The 18,865-nt window shown below is 53.1% G+C and overlaps 1 protein-coding gene across 5 annotated transcripts in view; it reads right to left on the bottom strand.

Annotated features, from left to right (window-relative positions):
* Nucleotides 1-2,393: 2,393 nt before the first annotated feature.
* The window catches only part of SH3PXD2A (SH3 and PX domains 2A), a gene marked incomplete at its 5' end in the record, with an annotated part of 213,327 nt that continues 196,855 nt past the window's right edge, over nt 2,394-18,865 (bottom strand). For 4 of the 5 annotated variants that reach the window (XM_081074466.1, XM_081074468.1, XM_081074467.1 and 1 more), the window contains 5 exons: nt 2,964-5,662; nt 7,431-7,550; nt 10,250-10,299; nt 11,394-11,731; nt 15,134-15,251. In XM_081074466.1, the coding sequence (XP_080930592.1) occupies nt 3,698-5,662; nt 7,431-7,550; nt 10,250-10,299; nt 11,394-11,731; nt 15,134-15,251 (2,591 nt within the window). In that variant the 3' untranslated portion in view covers nt 2,964-3,697. Of the gene's footprint in view, nt 2,495-2,924; nt 5,663-7,430; nt 7,551-10,249; nt 10,300-11,393; nt 11,732-15,133; nt 15,252-18,865 lie in introns of those variants that run through there. The other variant, XR_013994992.1, reaches the window with a different exon arrangement.

Genomic DNA, 18,865 nt, shown 5'->3' with positions numbered 1-18,865 from the left:
TTTTTTCCCTAGATGATAAGAGTAGTAACATGCCTTGCTGAGGAAAGCGATGGATAAATGCCACTAAAATATGCTGCTCTAGCATCTGAAAATGATTAAAACAATTCTATATAATGCCTTCGTCAAGATGTAGAATCGAGGAGGAAGAGAGAGAAGCCGTGGGGGCCAGGCTGGGGGTAGATGGGGCTGAGGGCTAGCCAAACAGGGCCCCACCACAGCTTGGAGCAGATGGCACACCTGCTGTTCAGGGTCACCCCTTGCTGCACCCATGGCTCCTTGGCCTAGTGGGAACAACACGGCGGGGCCAGGGAGCCCAGCCAGGCCTGCTGTTACAAAGTGGGAGAAAGATGAAGACACTTTTTTTTCCCTTGTAATAAAAGAAAGTCGACTGAAAGAAAAAGCACCAATGATGCATCTTCGGGCATTATATAAACCTCAATAATGACCTCAGAAGGGCTCATTATGATTAAAGTTGCAGTATACAGCCATACAATGTCATTTCACATTTTCAATCGCAACTAATGGAAAACTAAGTTTGGACACTGCTGAGATTTCATTTTTCTTTTTCCTTTTTTAGTCCGATCTGGTTTTCCTCCAGATGGGTCAGAGCCACAGGCCCCTCCCTCCTCCACCTGCTGCCAGCAGTACCCTCCAACATCACAAAGCAGCTCAGTAGCTCTAGGAAAAGGCCCTCTTGCCCTGGGTAGAGCTAGGAGTCCAGGGGCACAAGGCCTGGCATCCCCTGGCCAAGTCTGAGAGGGACTGGCATGCACCCTTTCTGCTTCAAGTATTAAAATTCTCTTTTGGTTTGCAGGGTTTGTGCTGTGCTGTGAATTAGGGGGTGATGGTGAGGGGCGAGGTGCACAGATGGGGCATGGCAATCCCTGTTCACTGCCCAAATCTACACACTGTCACCAGGTGGCAGCATTCCCCACTTTTCCTGGATGCCTGAGCAACTCCCAGCCATCCTTAGGGCTGGATGTCACAATGTAAACACGATGACCACACAATAAACTATAATGGGGGTGGGGAGGAGTGCAAGGATTGATGCAGTGGGGAGGTCTGCCATTAGACTATGTGATTTTGGGAAAGTCATTTCCTGTCCTTGGGCTACAGTAACAGGAAGGGATGGGGTGGTGACCTTGGAGGTCACTTTTAATGACTCCATCACTTAGGGCACTGGGGATCGAGGAGAGAGGGTCCTTGTGGGGCTGGGGGAATGCAGGCCTTGTGGGTGGTGGAGAGCCCCAGGGGGCAGTGCAGACAGTGAGGAGGGGCAGGGGAAGGCAGGCTATGGGGAGCACTGTGGTTCAGTCCAACTGAGATGCTCTGTGTTGCCAGATGCGTCTTGCACTGCTTCCTGGCCTGGCTGGCGAGTTAGTGATTGAACTGGCTCAGTGCAGACAGTCGAGGAGTGAGACCACTGGGGCCCTCCCCCTGGAAGACAGCTACGTGGACGGTCCTTTAACCCGACAGTCACTCTACTTTTAAATTTTATTTTAAATAATCATAAATTACTTTTTTTTCTTTTAATAAATATGTGCTGCTTAAAAATGAGGAAAGTATATACTGCATCTTTAAGTAATGCACTTGGCTCTCTGGGTTTCTTTCCATTCCACCTTATTAAAGTGCATTAATTAAAAAATAATGAACCACTTCTTTATCATTATTGTTCAAACAAGTCCAAATAATATTAATATGAAGACACTACACAACTACCATTAGTACTGCAATCTAGCAGATTAACTCAACATCCTGCCCTATTGAATACTGTCCAGCAGAAGAAAATAACTAATTTCAATTTTAAACACACTCACAAAACAAAAGGAAAGAAAATCTCACCACGGCCCTTCAACAAAGAAGACGAGCAGTTTGCTGTAGCTGCCAGGCATCAGTGTATGGCGAGGGAGGAGGGCTGGGGGAGATCCCCAGGCAAGACCGCGGGGCTCAGGGGGGTGGGGTGGGTACAATATTGACGGCACAAGACCTGGGGTCCCGTGCTGATCTTCAGGCAACATACACTGCCTGGTCGGGGAGCAGGGCTGGAGGGAGGGCCTTTCCTCCTCTGTAGAAAACACCAACCCTTAGTCCAGGATTCTGGCAGCCGCCTCGGTAGCTGTGAAGCCTGATGTGTCTGAAATCAAAGGCACGTGTGGAAATCCACTCCCAGCAAAGGGTGAGTCCTTGGGAAGCCGCTTCGGCTTCTGGAGGGTCCCCTCTGAAATGTCAACGATTGAAAGACACAACCCAAAGTTGGCAGGGACTTTATTCTCTTGCTTCTCTCTTCGCAGGGGCACTGCCCCTCAGAAAGACCAGGTCAGCTCCTGGCCTAGGGTCCTCCATCTTCTCAGGCACCTGTAGCATCGCTTGCACGCTGAGGGGCAGCTGGTGGTATTAGCTGCAATTTGGCCCAGGGGGCCCAGCTGGGCTCCCCTCAGCCTGGGATGGGGGGTGATGGCCACTTCTCCACAGTTCACATGTAAGGCTTTTGGTCCTACCCGGGAGGGAGAACATATGCAGAATGGCGGTCAGCGAGTAGCGTGAAGCCGCCTTCTCTCCTGAACAAGACCCTTCTCCCTCCTGCGGTGGGGCATGAACCAGAAGAGTAGTGTCTCTATTTCGCTGTGTCTGGGAGCTGGGGCTTCTCCAGCCCCCAATCCCTCGGGCAAGCACCATGCTCGGGCACTGTCCACACAGTGGAAACCAAACGAAATGACTGGCTCGTGGAGGGGAAGCACGTGAAACACAAACAACCTCCCCACAAGAGTACAACAGAAAAGCCTATCTACTACCCATCTCATCCCCCATGAGGCTGACCGCCCGTAGGCCCCCAAACAACCCCTAAAATAAGACCCAAACCCAAGACCCAACATAGAAACCCAAAGCAATAAACCTCTCCCAAAACATGCAAAGGAACTGCCCACCCAGAAATACGCAGAATAAAGTCTGTGCAGACTGTGAAGACATCCACGGCATCGCCCCCATTCTCTGTAAACTCAGGCTGGTGGTCCTCCGTGGGCACCCCGGGGAGCACGGGTTCTCTTCTCAAAGCCATGATGGCTAAGAAAGGTAGTCCTGGTGGCACCTGGGGAACTGCTTTTTCAATGAACAGACACTTACAGTGAGTGGCCTGGCACAGGGACAGCCTGAGCTCACAGGAGAGGCCTCCAAGCCCCAGAGCCAGTGGTATCTTCTGCCACACCACCCGTGGCAGGGGGTGGCCATCCCTGGGAAACCAGCACAATTCACAATTACAGATGAGGATGATACAACGACCATATCCAGTGGCAAAATGCCAGCAACTGGAACTGGGCTAGGCTGGGGCAGGGCACAGGAGGCCCCTACGACCAAATCTTTCCCAGATTTGCAGCCAAGGCATAACTTGGGTTTCCCACATGGCCTGTCCCAAATGATGCCAAGTCCGTCAGTGAAGTCATCAACATGTACACGTGGAGCTCAGCTGTCTCACCTCTGGTCCCAGGTCTCCCCTGCCCATTCCCTTCCCTGCTCAACGTGGGCCCTCATCAGATTCTGCCTTCAGCTGGGGGACAGCCTGAAGGGGCATCCTTGAAGTCACACACTCTGCAGGGTTTAATGTTGTCCTTCCCCCACCCGCCTCCCCTTTTCCCTTTCCCTTTTGTTTTAGTCTCACCACTCATCCACACTCGGGATGGAAGAACCCACGCTCCCCCCCACACTAGTTCTTTTTCTCCAGGTAGTTGGAGGGCACCCAGCCTTTGAAGGGCTTCACCCCATCTAGGATCTGGCAGTACCACCAGCCATTGGGGTTCCTCTCTAGGACCTCCATGGACACACCCTCTTGGAAGCCTGCTGTTTCTTCGTCCCCTTCATAGTCTGCGATTGAGACATACACATCTTTGAGGTTGTTGTGAATGAACTGGGACTTCTCGATGGGCTTGGGGCGCACGGGGGACACGGGGATGCCATTGCGCTGGGTGGGCAGCAGAGGTGTGTCCGAGCCCTGGCTGGCGGCCCGTTCGGCCAAGCGGCCCTTGGCCTCTGCGGCAGCTGAGCGGGCAGTGCTGAAGGAGGAGTTCCGGCGGACACCGCGAAGGCCGTCGGTGGCCGTGAGAGACTCATTTCTTCGAAGGGCACAGGACAAGTTGTTGTCCTTGGGTGGTGGGGACACGAATACCGACTGAGGCCTCACCGCCACCTGCCGCACACCATTCCTCATCTTCACTGCTCCAGCACCTGAGGTCTTGCCAAATCCCCCAGGGGGCTTGGAGGGTATGGGCGGTGTGGCCCTCTTGCTCTGGTTGACAGTGTTCAGGGCCTGGACCCGCTTCTCGATCTTCTCCAGGCTGTCTGACCTGCCCTCATTCTGCTTGCTCTTGGTGGTTACTATGTCCGGCTCTTTGCCAGAGGGGTCAGGCGGCTCGTTCTCACCCAGCACCAAATAGTGGGAGGGGGCCCAGCCCTCTAGCTCCCCAAACCTCACGTACCACCAGCCACTTTCCAGCTTCTCAAGCACTTGCACCTCCACGCCTGCGGGGAAGCTGATCTCTGAGTCCTGGACCTTCTGGTAGGCACTACATGTTGTATAGGAGGTGGCCTGTCCGCCCCGACCCTTTTTGGTGGGACATGGGGGCGTGGCAGCGGGGAGGGTGATGAGGTCAGCCGAGCCTCTCCTAGACCCCTCGTTGGGACCCTCGGAGGTTGTCTGGGGGGGCAGCTCTGAATCCTCACTCTTGGAACCCTTGAGACCTCCCCGGAGCTGACCTGTGGGTCTCAGCTGGCGTCGTAAAGTGCTGATGTCCATCTTCTCTTGACTCTGGGACTCCGCTCGGTTCAGGAACGGCTTGGGCCGGACCGATGGCTTGGCCCGGGCACAGCTCAGCCCCGCCTTCAGGTCAGTGTCCTTTTTTGCCCCAACCTTGGGAGTGCCACGGATGCCTGCGTCCGAGGCAGAACGGGGCTTCAGGTCGCCACTGTGCTTGGACAAGGAAGAGGAGGAGGAGGAGGAGGAGCAGGTGGTGTTGATGGTGATGGACGAGGAAAAGGAGGCCGACGAGTGGTTCTTCCCCAATTCCGCCTGGGCGTTCTTCTCTGCCTTGAGCTTTAGGAGTGATGATGATTTGGGGGAGCCTGATTTGGGGGAATTTTTCCGGGCAAGGGACAGTGGGGAGCCCCCTGGGGAGTCACTATCCCGGGAGGAGCGTCTAGCTGACAGGGTGTCCTCTGCACATGGCCGGAAGCCCTCGTTCTCATAGATGGTCTCCTCTTCCGGGGCCACGTCCTCTGAGGACCCGCCTACCTTGAAGCAGGCCCGTTGCAGGGAGGAGGCGGGCGAGGGCCTATGGGGCTGGGTGGGCCGCCTGTCCCCTGAGCTGCTGTCCTCTATGGGCTCCTCGCTCAGCTCTGGCTCTGAATCGAAGCCAAAGGCAGGGATGTCATACTCAGGCTCCTCATACTTGAGCTTCAGCGGGGAGTCCTGGCTCTCATTAGCGCCTGCTGGACCCTCCTCAGCCTCCTTGGGCTTGCTGGGGGGCGCCGGTGGGGGTACCTTGGGCCGGGTCAGAGTGCTTGTACGGCGGCTCAGGTTGGGCTTCTTGCGCTTATCGATGTAGGACGCAGGGGCCCAGCCCTCCTTCTCACCGATCTGCACGTACCACCAGCCACCAGAGTTCTTGTCGATGACCTAGGGGTAAGGGGTGGACCGGCCAGTTAGTTGGGAGGATCCTAGGAGCCTATGATGTGCCAGGCAAGCAGTTTCATCCTTTGGCTCTAGGAGACATTATCTCCACTTTATAGATGAGCAAACTGAGCCATGGTGTAGGTAAGTGTCCCCGGACCCAATGTAGTAAGCGATGGGCTGGGATTCAAACCCAGGTCTCTATCATCTCCTGGTTGGGGGATGTATAAAAAGCTACCATTCCTCTACTCCCGTCCTCACTTGGTGACCCTGGAAAGGATTTTGTAGGTCAGAAGAGAATGGGAAGATGCAGGTGAGCTGAACTGGGAGGTATGGCCTGAGGCACCTACAGAGCACCTCCTGGCTGTCCCCATTGCCTGTGGGGAAATGACATGCAGTCATTTCACTGCATGTGGAATCCCACTGCAATTCTAGAACTGAAAAGATTAATTTGGGTTGAATGGGAAGGATGAGGGGCTTTCAGTCATTTCCATGTTAGTATAAACTAGTTCAAGGAGCTTCTTTCTTAACTGCTACTTGAGATTGGCTAACGGTCAGGAGTGTGGTTACTGGTTGTGTTGGGGTTCATTTGGATTGGGGAACACAAAGGTAAGATAATTTTGGATTGTATAGCACTCCTGGAGGAGGGGGAGGGGAAGCATGAAAACATTGGCACTGGGGGAAGAGGGGCAAGGAAGGGAGAGAGGATGGAGACTGCCAACGGCAAGCTCTGCCTGGGACCAGCCCTCCTTTGGTCCTATACGCCACCCTTCACCCCACCCACCCTGTACCTAAAAGTCAAGCTTGGGTAGATCCTAAGAATGACAGTTCTGTTACATTACGAGCTTTGTAGGCTCTTCTGAAGAACCTCAGCACCACTGAGAGAATGATTTCTCTTGGAAATCATTCACGTCTTCCGAGTTCCAGACATGTGATTTAAAACATTCACACTGGGGATATCACTTCTTCAATAGGCAGAGACTGTCCAGTTAATCTTCTGACAGTTTTACAAGAATTAATTGGATTTACTCCATTACTACACAAAGCCACTCAAGAAAAACAACAGTCACAGATCTTCTCTGTCCCCTGAAATGCCATGTTCATCGCCAGCCACAAAGTAGTTTCATAAATGCTAGGAAAGAGGCCAGGAGGGAGCTCCCCAGGGTGTATTATCACATTTTGCAGAAAAAAATATCAAAGCCTAGGGGGAGAAGCGATGGCATTAAACACCACAGATGCCCATGGTGGGACATACTAGAACCCAGGTCCCCAGTATCTTATTTCAGCAGCCTGGACCACATTCGTTCAGCAATAGTACTCCTAATGTGCTGGCCACTGAGATACTCCTGGGAGAGAAAGTGTGTCGAGGCCACACGGGTCTGGGCAATGCTGCCTATTCTATTACTTTTAGAGATGCTCAGTAACATCTCCATATCATAGGCTCTGAGAAGTTCTGCAACTAAGGCAACAAAGCGGGTTGGATTTTGTTTCACCCACTGTCCTCCCAACTCATTTGACCACAGAAGTCCTTTATCTCAAGGAACTCCCTTCATAAGCTCCTGCCATACACTGTGGGACACACTGTGAGCCCTGGGTGGAGACACGGATCCTGGGGTCTAGTCCTGACTGTGGCACTTACTAGCTTTATGGGTATTGTTTCTGCACATTTCTTGCTTGCCTCTCAGGAACGCTGCCAGCAAGACAGAATGAGGAAACGCAGCAGGTCTTTGACCAGCCTGAATTAAAACCTTCAGCCTCATGGCCCAAGGCTCACCTCTGCCTTCTGTCCACCTCGAAAGCTGATCCCGTCAGAAATGCACGACTGGAATTCGGCAATGGTGTAGTACTCCACCTCAACAGAAGGGGGCTCTGGTGGCTTCGGCAGCTGGAACCCCTAAGGTAGAGAAAGACTATGAGCAAAACCCACCTGGTCTTAACGGTAAGAGTGGAGAGTGTGGCGTTTACACCAGCTGGTCAGCAGCTGTCCCCAAGATGTATCTATCACCTAAGTCTCAGGATGTCTCCAGACCAGGCTTTTATGAATACCCAGGGTTCACCTGAGGCTTCTCTGAGCTATCAAAATGATCATTTAGTAACATAGTAATTTCTACCCTTCCATCTCTGGAGGTCCAATTTTCAGAAGCCTCAACAACTAGGTACCAAAATGAAAATTAAAAAGCAGAAAAATCGTTGTAACACAGTCTGTGCATACTGCCCTGTGGGAGAGGAGAGCCACCGTCCTTAAGACTAAGGTAGAAGGGCTGCAGGGGTGACACCTGGCTGAAGGGGCAGAGCCAGGGGCGCAGTCATCTCTACAGGTGGGGTGTGAGTGCGTGGGAGGTGGGCATAGGGTTGGGTGAGAAGAGCCCTTGGTGGGTCATCACGACGCCAAATGGTCAGGCAAACACTAAATAAAACTCAGGACCCTCTGCTCTGCAGGCAGGGTGGAACACGCTGGATAGCCTAAACGTTGTTACACACGGGCACATCAATACCTAAGCACGACATTCAAGGACATTTAGAATTTGGCTGCAGCCCATGATTTTTGAGCCTCTTCATTCGCTTTACAAATGTTTGTTGTACATCTACTGGCTGTCAGACTGGTTTAAGGTCCTGGTGTCCAATAATGAACCAAAAGGACGACCCCCTTGCCCTTATGGAGTGGATATTGTAGCTTCACCCAGTCTCTCTCTTGGCCAAAATGGACTTTGTGCCCCCCCCCATTACTCCCAGTATGTCCTGGTATCATACAAAGGAGTTAAAACAGAACAATTTTTGAAAAAAGGTGTGTGTGTAAGGTAGACTAGGAAGGGGGGGGAAGTATCTGTGGTGTAGCAAGAAGACCTCGAAAGACCTCAGCCTTGCAGCTGAGCACAGGTGGGCTCCAATCCCAGCTCAGCAATTCACCAGCTGCATGGCCTTGGGCAAGGCCCTTCACCTCTCCGAGCCTCAGTTTCCTCTTCCATGAAATGGAATAGCAGGGTCATTAAGAGGATTACTGAGATGACTCTGGCCCAGCCAAGAGCACAGGAAGAGCTGCATACATAGAAGCCAACGCTGAGCACTTCTCCTGAAACACCACCCTATCCTCTGAACGTTCCTTGTCCTTCAAGGCTTGCCATGTCCTAATCCAGCCAGTTACAACCCAGCTGCCTGGGGTCAGAGTGAGCAAAGGGTAGGAGGAAGCTGGTTTTGATGGACCAGGTATGACTCAGTCAACTTTCCCTGCCCTGGTACCTGGCCGTGCAGCCATGCATGTGAGCAGATGTGGGCCAGGCCCCAGCCCAGCCTGGACACCTGGCCAGGTAGGATTCAGCCGGGCCTAGCTGTTAACAGCAACCCTACCTCAGCAAGCCCCGCATTTGGTAAGTGTGGAAGGAATTACCCCATTCTTGCCAAAAGTCAAGTCTGCCTGAAAATAATTAGCTGGGGCTGAGAGAGATGGGAGGAAAGAACTCGCTGTTTAGTCGTGTAAAACGCAAGGAGAAAACGAGCTAGAAACTCCACTGGGGCTGAGGGCCAAGGCAAGGTTGGTCTCATTTCTAGGGGCCAAATCTTCAATAATCCTCTTTACGGAAGGCCCACTCTTCCCGGGACTGCTGCTAACCCCCTCTCTGGGGCAGACGTCACTGATCACAAACTCTTGCCGTTAACCCAGATGTGACTTCAGAAATCTTTTTTCACAAAGGGCAGCAGGTAGCCCCTCCAACAGTCACAACTGACACAGGAAATGGAAACCTGACAGCCAGCCCTCAACACACACTGTCTCATTCATCCTTACAACAGCCCTAGGAGGTGGCTGGAACAATGGCAATTTTATAGACAAGGAAACTGAGGCTTGTGGAGGGTCAGCAACTAGCCCTGGTCACAGTTTCTAAGTGTCAGAAGTGAAAGATGAATCCATGCCCAGCAGGCTCGACGCTCCATTCTTTGCACTGTATCCCGCTGCCTGATAACAGGTCTCTGTTCTAGGGCTCTCGGCCTCACACCAGCATCACTGCTGGGCCAGCCCCAGCACCCTGTGTGCACATCTGCTTCCCTGACAGTCTGGATACCAGGAAACCCCGCCCAAAGGAGCCAGGGACCCCAGCAGCATTAGGCGTCTTTAAGCTTCAGCATAAGCCAGTCTTGGCCACCGACTCTTCTCATGGAAGATACTCACTGGTCTGCCCTCTGCCCTCCCAGGCTCTGGCATCCACCACCTCCATCGGGCATTCCCAAGCAAAGAAGGCAAGGCTGAGAAAGGCTTCCAGGCTCACATGGACAGCAGCCCCGTTTCCAGCTGCTGGCAATGCCCTGGCCGGACATTCTCACTGGCCAGTCTAAATGTTTATGTCTGCCAGTGCGGTGGCTGGGATGGATTTATTTAGCTTTGGAGTTCAGAGTGTTTTCGATTATAAACTGTCCAGCTAGGCCCCCCAGAAAGGTTGGGATCTGCAGGCTTCCCTTTCTGTTCCAGCCCCACACAGCTGGAAGCCCCGGCAGGGCCCTGGGAAACCTCTGGACCAACAGGCTCTTCAGTGAGACAGCCAATTACCTCGAGCTGCTACAGTGCATCCCCAAGAAAAGAGAGAAGAAACTCAGCGCACATACCAGGCTGGATTCTCTGCGAGGTGGAGGCCGTGTCCTTAGGTTTGGGGAGCCTAGAAGAGACACACTGCTTAAAAAAAATCCCAGCCAGACACTGGGCAACAGCGCCTGTGCCTGACTTCCCTACGTGTGACTGCCTCCTGATCCTGTGACGTTCCTGCTTCCGTCCCCTATTTATGAAGGACCCATGCTCTCCATCACCTTAGGCACTGTAGTTGGGACTTCTTTGGTGGGAAACCAACCTTTAAGCTTCCTTGGTTGTGCTTCAGGAGGCTCGATACACCCTCTGAAGAGAGGTGCAGATTGCAAAATGTACAGATGTGGAGGAGGCATTTTTCAGGAGAAAGGGTAGATGGCCTTATCAGATTTTCAAAGTTAGGAGTGGAGACCGTGTCTATTTTGTGCTCACTCCTGAGCCCTTAGAAGCTAGCCCACAATTCCAGGCAAGAGGAGGTTCCCCGCCACCCCAAACATTTGCCAACTGATTGTCTAAAAGGTTTCAGGCACAGAGCTAACTCACCCAAGTTCAGAACTAAACTAAAAACCAGCTTTCCTCCAGATTTTAAGGCTGGCTGGACACAAACAGAAGCTGCTCTCTCACAATAGAGGGCAGTTTAACGTGAGCCAGAGATGTGTAGAGACCAGGAGGCTGGCAGACAGCCGGGTTTCTCCTATAAGAATGAAGGAGATCCCTAAAGAATGCCCCCTAAAAGTATGCTTGTGAACGTCCACGTCTTTCAGGTTTCTTGTACCTGGTGGAAGGCGATCTGGGAGGTGGGCTAAGCCCCAGAAAGATGTGTTCCTCTATCGGCAAAGCAACCTTGCACCTATGTCTCACATTTCATGGCCCGGGGGTCTATACTTTTCTGCAAAGTGAGCATTCCTGGCTCTCCACTAGAGAAGGAGGGACTGCTACCAGCTTCTATACTCCTGTAATTTATCTCAGTGGAGGCGTTGGAAGGAATCGCCTCGTCCATCTCTGTGATTAGCTTGAGACAAGTTGACAGAGTGGGCCAGGGCTCCGTCTGTATCTCAGAAAGAAAATGATATGGGGGGGTCCTGCATACTCCTCTAGCTTTCCTTGTACCCCATGCCCACTCTACAAATGGCTTTGCAGCGAGGACCCAGGACTCAGCGAGGCTCTTACTGATCTGGGCCCTCTGGGGGGCAATCCTGGCCACGGCTGGGGAGCCCTGGGCCAGCTTGGAGACGGTCCTCTCAGGGACCCCCAAGGCACTGCCATTGGAGGCATTGCAGAGGATGGGCAAGCTGATCTCCTTCTTGGTGATGGGGGCCTCTGGGCCCTCGCCTTCGGCTGGTGGCGTCTCCTTGCCCCCCGATGCCTTCTTGTTCAGCAGGTTGCTGATCTCCATGATGTTCCCGATAATCTCTACTGGGCCTGCCAGATTCTTCTTCCGGGCTGGCGGGTCATCCTTGGCTTCCTTCAGGTAGGATGCTGGTGCCCAGCCTTCTTTGCCCAGGTACCTGTGGGGGAGGAGTGGGCCATGGGTCATTAGAGCGCTGAGGCCTCACGCCCCAGTCCCAAGCCCAGGCTCCAGCTAGCCTTGCCCAGCTAAGCCTTCTCTACTGTGTTCTACAAGACAGTTGGCAATCCCAGTACTCTGGAGAGAGCTGGGACTGCAAGCAGGTAGAAAAGACACCCAGAACACCGTTTCTTCCTCTCTATTCCTTTGGGTGTGGGTTCTTAGACTCTGCAAAGTCAGGGACCTTCAGTTTAGAAGATTCCTTAAATTGTGGGTTGCCCAAAAGGTAAACTTCGTAACAGCCTGCTACCTCACAATCAGTAGAGGACAATTCTAGAGAGAAGATATGAGAAGGTATCGAGAACTAAATGCCCTATTATCCGAGGGGTGAGGAGGCAGCCCAGGTGAGTTAGGAAACTCAAGTTCTGCTCTAGTGTACCTTGGACAAGTCCCTACCCTGGAGCTCAATTTCTTTCTCTTTTGCAAAACACAGGGATAGTGTAGCTATGAAAATTTATCCAGAAGGCTAATCCATTGAAAACAACTAGGAAGAGTGACTGAGTAGGGGAAGTATCAGTACTCTGTAGAAGCAACAGATGGATCAAATTCACAGAACAAATCCACAAACAGACCAACGCTAAAGGGAACATTTCAAATTAGTGGGGTAAGGATGGACTGCTCAGTGAGTGATCTGGGGATGACTGACTAGGAAATATTATACAGTATATAGCAAAATAAAAAATGCACGTTGTGAATATTTGCTTAATCTTGAGGGTTGGGAAAACCTTTTTAAATAGGATTCCAAAAATCGAAACCTAAATGAAAATACTAAAAGCACATGGATGAATAAAATCCAAACATTTGGTATGGCAAAACAATAAAATGAAACAAAAAATGGAAACAAAACTAAAAACCCATACACAAGATAAAAGGCAACTGAGAGGACTGACTTAGTTTTAGGTGATTTGATGATTTCTGAAAACAAGCTTTTTCCCCCATGGTGTTGAGCTTCTACCCCCAACCACTGGGAGCTTACTTCCTAGCCCAGCAGTTGTCAATGCCCCCGAGTCTGGGTTGCAATGTCCCTGTGTGCTCCCTGGGACACACACAGCTGGCTCTTTGGAATGCTCCTCCATGCCAGATGTCTAACAATCCCCCTTCCCGGCCTCCCCATCTGACCTTGTTATTGGGCACTCATTAGGTGGGAGAAAAAGGAATGTAAAAGTTAAAGTTTCTATCAACATGTCTGAGCTTTGCTGGAAAGCTCCGGTAGGAGGTGGCTTCTTATGCTCACGTCACAGGAACATGCAGGCAGGCTGACTAAAGCTCACCCATCTGGCCCCCTGGGTTTTGGAAGGCAGATATCAGTGAACAAATGGATGGAAATCAGGGAGCTGGCAGACAGAAGCACAAAATTTCAGGGGTGGGTGGAAGCAACTAATCGAGATGCCTAATCTTACACATGAGGCAACCACTACGGCTCAGAAAAGCAAAGCAAGTAGCAGAGGGTCACACAGCTAGCTGGTGGCAGCATCAGGCCCAGAAGCTGGTGCTCCTGCATCTTGGAGAAGGGATGAAGAAGAACCTGCTGGCCGCTGCAGGGCTTTTATATGAGGACACTGTGGAGAGATGGGGAGCAGGATCTCATGGGAGTAATGGTGAGGCCCGCTCATTGTTCTGAGTGCTCCCATTTCAAACCCCGTGTGTTCCTTCAGTGTTACATGGATAAAATTAGATTCCAGGCAGAGAGATGCAAGAGAATCAGGAGCGGCTGTGTGTGTCTGGGTCCAACTCTGCTCACATCTGCTTTCCAGCTCTGGAGCATGGAATGACTCCAGAGGGAAGCAAACTGGAAAAGGAGAGATGGAGAGAGAGGGAGGGTGTGTGTGTGTGTGTGTGTGGGGGGGAGTGGTGGAGAAGAAAGACAGGAAATGAGGATCAACAGAGCCTGGAATGTTGGGAAATGGCATATTTAAGGGGGTGTCTGGCAGCTTTCTTAAGGTGGAACCTTTTCAGCAGGGTTTTCTCAGTTGAAGCTCCCCTGGCTAAAGGGCTAGGCCCTGGGGACAAGAGTTGACTGGAAGCAGCAGCTCAAAGTGACTTTGTTGGTCATTTTAGAAAACTTAAAACAAACCCCAGTAGCTTCGTAGATAACCTCCAGGCAAGTCATTTAGGTCACCAGCCTTCCAGAATGTTCACTGGCCTTCCCATGCCAGACGTGTAGTTATTGGATTTGGGGGTTGGCTCTCATTTCCACTGCTTAGAGAACATGAACGTCTAGGGCCAGAGGCCTTGGGCAACACCTGTCCAGGTACACATCTTGCCCCACCTAACAGGACAGAAAGGGACACCTCAGCTCTTCTGACTGACATGCACAGGGCCAGAGCAGCTACGTCCTGTCAGGTCACACTGCGGTTCAGTCCCGGGAAGCCAATGAACTTCATGCTGCCCGTCAGCACTGCCTTGGTAGTGGCTGTGTCACCTCTGGGGGAGACAGCTCGGAACATGCATCCTGCCCGCAGTGGGTCTATCTCTGCCAAATGGGTTACAAGCAGAGAAGAGAACAACTGGGCAAAATCATCACAGCCAAGTGGGTTCCAAAGGAGCCAAACCATTTCCTGAGAGCAAGGCTCCCTGAGGGTGGCGCTGGCCTCAGAGCCCCAGGGCAGAGGGGACTGGAGGCGCTGGACTTGGTACGGGAGAGGCCAGTGAAACCCACAGGGTTTCGTTTATTTCCAGGAGCATCAGGAAAGCCCCCCACCCCCTACCCCCACTGCCCAATGGGTTTCTCAGCTGGGAAGTGTAATTAGGCCCTGGAAGAGGGAGGGGCAGGAGAAGGAAGAGGGCTCTGAACCAGGCCTGGGCTCAGGCTTCACTGGTGCCTTGGCTCTTACAACCACGTGAGCCAGCCCTGCAGAGCGGGGCAGTCTGGGACAGAGCCGGCATCTGGGGCGCTAAGTGCTGAGCCGTGGGCAGCCGGGGCAGCCCTGCTGGGACCTCAGAAGGACCTGAGGACACCAGTGATCCAGGCAGCCTGAGATGCAGAGCATGCCAGGTGGCCAAGGCGGGACACAGAAAACCAAATTCAGATGTGCTGAATTTGGCAATTGCCACTTGGCAATTGCATGGGAAGGGACTGCACCACCGCCTGCACGCTGAGCCGGGGCTCCTGTGCCCTGCTGGCTGCAGCTCAGGCTCTGCTTTACATGTTCCGAGAGACACTGCAAGATGAACACTCTCTGCTCGAGCTATTCAGCTGTGCACATTCAGCACATCCAAGCGCGGGCTGTGGGCACAAAGCTGCTGTCAGTATCTACCCACCAGAGCTGGTGCCCACAGCCAGTCTGCAGCATCAACCTGCTCTGCTGCCCAAGGCATTTCACTCCTCTGCTGGGGCTCCTACCTGATGTACCACCAGCCCTCCAAATTCTTTCGGATCACCTCCACAGTGACGCCCTTCTCAAAGCCAATCTCGTCCTTGCTTTGGCTGGTGTAAGGCTGCACAGTGATGTACTTCTCCTCTGTGGGTGGCAGGCAAAGCAAGAAAGCACAATTATTTGACGTTGGGATGCAGGTCCTCCTGTCTCCTCCTCCTCCTCCCCTGGCCTTGCTTGGCTGCTTGCCAAGGTGGACTGGGTCGACCTCTGGCTTTTCTAGGGAAGGGAAGAGACCAGGCTTCACTGCTGCTCCCAGTGTGTGCCAAAGCCAGCCGGGGCCCCAGGTGGACTAGCAAAGCCCTGGGCAACGCAGTGTGTCTCCCCACCTCCCAGCCCTGAGGGCAGGGTTAGGAGAAACCTGGCCTCGTGGGGTCTGCATCAGGAAGTCTCAGACCAACCTTGGGTGTCCCCTGAATGCCTTGAGGCCCCATGCCATGCCTTCTTCCTTCCTGAAGGTGCCACCCTTCCATCTGTGTCCCAGACTTGCTGTCCTAGCCCTTCTTCACCTTAACCCCTTAAATCCTTCCTGTCTGATCTTCCGACGGCTCCAGAGGCACATCGTAGGTGAAGCCTTACCTGACCACTAATCTGGTCACCTGATCATGGAAGTTCCCCAAGAGGATTCCGGGGAACATGTATCGTATGGGAGTGGTGACGTGTAACTTGTTAAGGGTCCCATGGCCAAATGGGCAGTGGCAATGCTGAGTGCAGCACAATCAGGCAGGACCTCACGGGGCCGAGTGAGCCGATGTGTCCGTGCAGCTTTTGGAGGGCAGCATGCTGAGCTGACCACTCTGTAAGGCAGACCCGCCTGGGGAGCTGCCTGCTCTGGTCTCACAGTGTGACTGTGGGCCTTGTTCGGGGTTTCCCTGAACCTGGGAAAGAGGCACCTTACGGAGCTCAGGAAAAGCTTGGGAGGGCAGGCCTGGGGAGGCTGGGCCACATGCATCTTCCCCTGTCCCCTTCAGCCTCTCTCCTGGCAGGGGGCCCTGCTGCCTCCACATGGGTCCTTGCTCAGGCTTCCAGGGAGGTGCTTCTGTGTTTGCTGGGGTCCAGCCCTGTCTGTCCCCAGGAAGCCTCACAGCTGGGCCCACAGCTGGCTGGTTGGACACCCTGCCTCCTGGGTTGAGAGCCTCCCAGAGGACTGCTCAGACCTCAGAAAGAAGCACACGTCCTCACTCTCACCCTCCAAGAAAACAAGGAACAGAGCATAGGCAGGAAAGAACTGGCCACGTGGCCATGCCCTTTGGAGGGGGCACCCTGAACCTATGTTGTCCTCTCTGGCCTGGGCGCTCCCCAGGGGCTGGGACAGTGCCTGGCACACAGCAGGAGATCCAAAGGTATGGTGGAATTTATGGATGAAGAGGAAAGTGGAGCTGAGTGGCGGGCTTTCTGCAAGCTCAAAACAGCAGGATGCTGGTTCCTAAGATGTCTGTCCCCTACCTCCCAGCTGTGACAATCACCCACTGACTCCTCAGCTGGACCCTGGCAGGCAGCCTGCCTGAGCGTCTGGCAGCAGTGGGGGAGAGGGATGCCACCCCTCTCCCCCAAACCCTGTGACAGGAGGGCCATCTGTTCATTCTTCCCTGGATTATCGAGGTCCTGTCTGCGGCCCTGTGCTGGGCTGAGATAGCAGCTCCCTTTGGGATGGAGGTGGTTTCCCTGCCAGGCTGTAGGGCAGAGCTGATGGGCCGCTGGCTGCCAAAGGCAATAGGTGGGTGACAAGCCCTGGGAGCCTCTTCTCCCACTGCAAGCCTTTCTCAGCATCGACTAGCTCCTGGAAGCTTTCAGATTCCAATCCAGCCATGCTGGGGAGAGCTGCCAAGACTGCCTGAGAGCCTCCTTCAGCCAGATTCTGACTCGGGCCTTTGAGAAGTTCGGTGTTCTACAGTCCAACTCTCCATTTTCCAGTGGGGCACGGTAAATCCTGGCCCCGGTGGTGGCCAGAGGGCAGCGCCAGGCCCCGGGAATCCAGAAGTCTGAGGTTAGGGTGAGGCAAGGCCTGCCTGGGCTCCACAGTTTGCCTTTGCTCAGCTGGGCTATTTTTAAAAGCCTGTGGTTCGAGCAGGAAGCCATTGTGCAAGTTTTCCTAGGCAAAGATGCTTTTGCAGAGAAAAATTATAGTCCTTCTCTTGGGAAGCTCAGAGGAGCCCTGCCTGGCCGCATGGCAGAGAACTGGGCCTAACGCGTGTCATGCGGGCTCAGGCTGCCACCAGCCCCTCAGTGTGTGTGTTGAGGACAGAGCCCTGCAGGCCATGTAACCACCTGCTTTCCCTTGACCCTCTCCGGGTGGGCAGAACCAAGGATATCAGCTTTACCCAGTAAAGCTGAGCTGCTCCTGCAAAAGGCCTTGTTCTGGTGGCCCTGCGGTGGACATGAACACAGCTGTCTAGGAGTTTATGGGCCCCTAGTAAGATATCTGGCTGGCTCAGAGGTTTGTTCTGCCCTGTAGCTGTGTAGGTTCCAGGGGATGAAAATTCAGAGCCCTGGTTCCAGGCAGGGCAACTCTTCCAATTGGTCGTTTGGGGGCTTGATTTTCTGCCATGGTTGGCTCAGACAGCGGAGGCATGAATTATCTCCATGTGAACATGTGCTACGTGGAGACACAGGCCCCCAACTCACAGTTTTCCCCAAAGAAGAAGCAGAGCTAGCCTCTCTGCAGGACTGGGGCCACAAACCCCACCTGCGGGCCAGACAGGAGGATGTGCAGAAAGATGGAAATGGCCTCACGGGTGGCTGAGAGATTCAGGTTGCTTGGGGTCTCTAAGAGAAGTCCCTTAAGAATTGGAGTTGAGGGAAGGGGCGTTATGAGTTCGTGGGGAGCAACTCAGGGCTCCTGAGAAGCACTGAGAACACGGTCACTCTGAGGTACCATCAAAGGATGGTGGCAGCCCCACCCAGGAAGGACTGGCCAGGCCGCCCACTGGGTGAGTGGGTGGGTGGCTGTGGGGAGGTGGACAGGCCTGTTTTGGTTTTGGAGGCAGGGGCTGAAGAGCGCTACAGTTTCCAAACCACAGACGCCTCCTCTTTCCAAACACTTTCCCTCCGTCAGCAGTCTCCCCAGTTCCCCTCCTGGCCCCCACAACTTACCCAACCCCCCTGCAAGGGGCCTTTTGATTCCAAAGGCCTGGTTGGCTGAGGGAATGGGGAGTGGAGGCCCTGGGGAAGCACTGCTTTTCTCTTGTCTAGTTATATGTGACCCACTGCCTGCTTTTCCCCCATCAGCTCGGCTTTGCAGCAAAGCTTCTCCCAGCCAACTTTCTGCAAGTTTTTCTTGGCTGCTTGATTCAACTTAGCCCTGATTTAACTTAGGGCTAAGACTGGGAAATAATGTTGTTTAGGTCTCTTATTTAAGAGAGAGACAGAGAAGTTGTGGGCTTGTACTTGCTTATGTAGTTGCATATTTAGTTGGGTATTTGTGTCTACATATATCACTGTAATTGTGACTGCACTGCCTGTGTATATGTGGCCTAGGGGTCATGTATGTGAGACTCCGTGAAGCTGTGTATGTACTTATGGTGTTTCTGCAGAGGAGTACATATGATGTGGCCACGAGCAGTTTCTGTGGATAATGTATTTGTGACTATGTAAATAATATGTACATGAACAATCTGCACATAGCTGCATGGGTGGAATTATACATGTGTGTCCATGAGTGGTTGTGTGCACAGGCCTGTGGATGTGCAGCTGTGTGGTGC

The sequence above is a fragment of the Rhinolophus hipposideros genome, assembly GCF_964194185.1.
Source record: "Rhinolophus hipposideros genome assembly, chromosome: 15".
Lineage (NCBI taxonomy): Eukaryota > Metazoa > Chordata > Mammalia > Chiroptera > Rhinolophidae > Rhinolophus > Rhinolophus hipposideros.
Note: the sequence above shows the minus strand (reverse complement) of the source record. Positions and strands in the feature narration are given on the sequence as shown.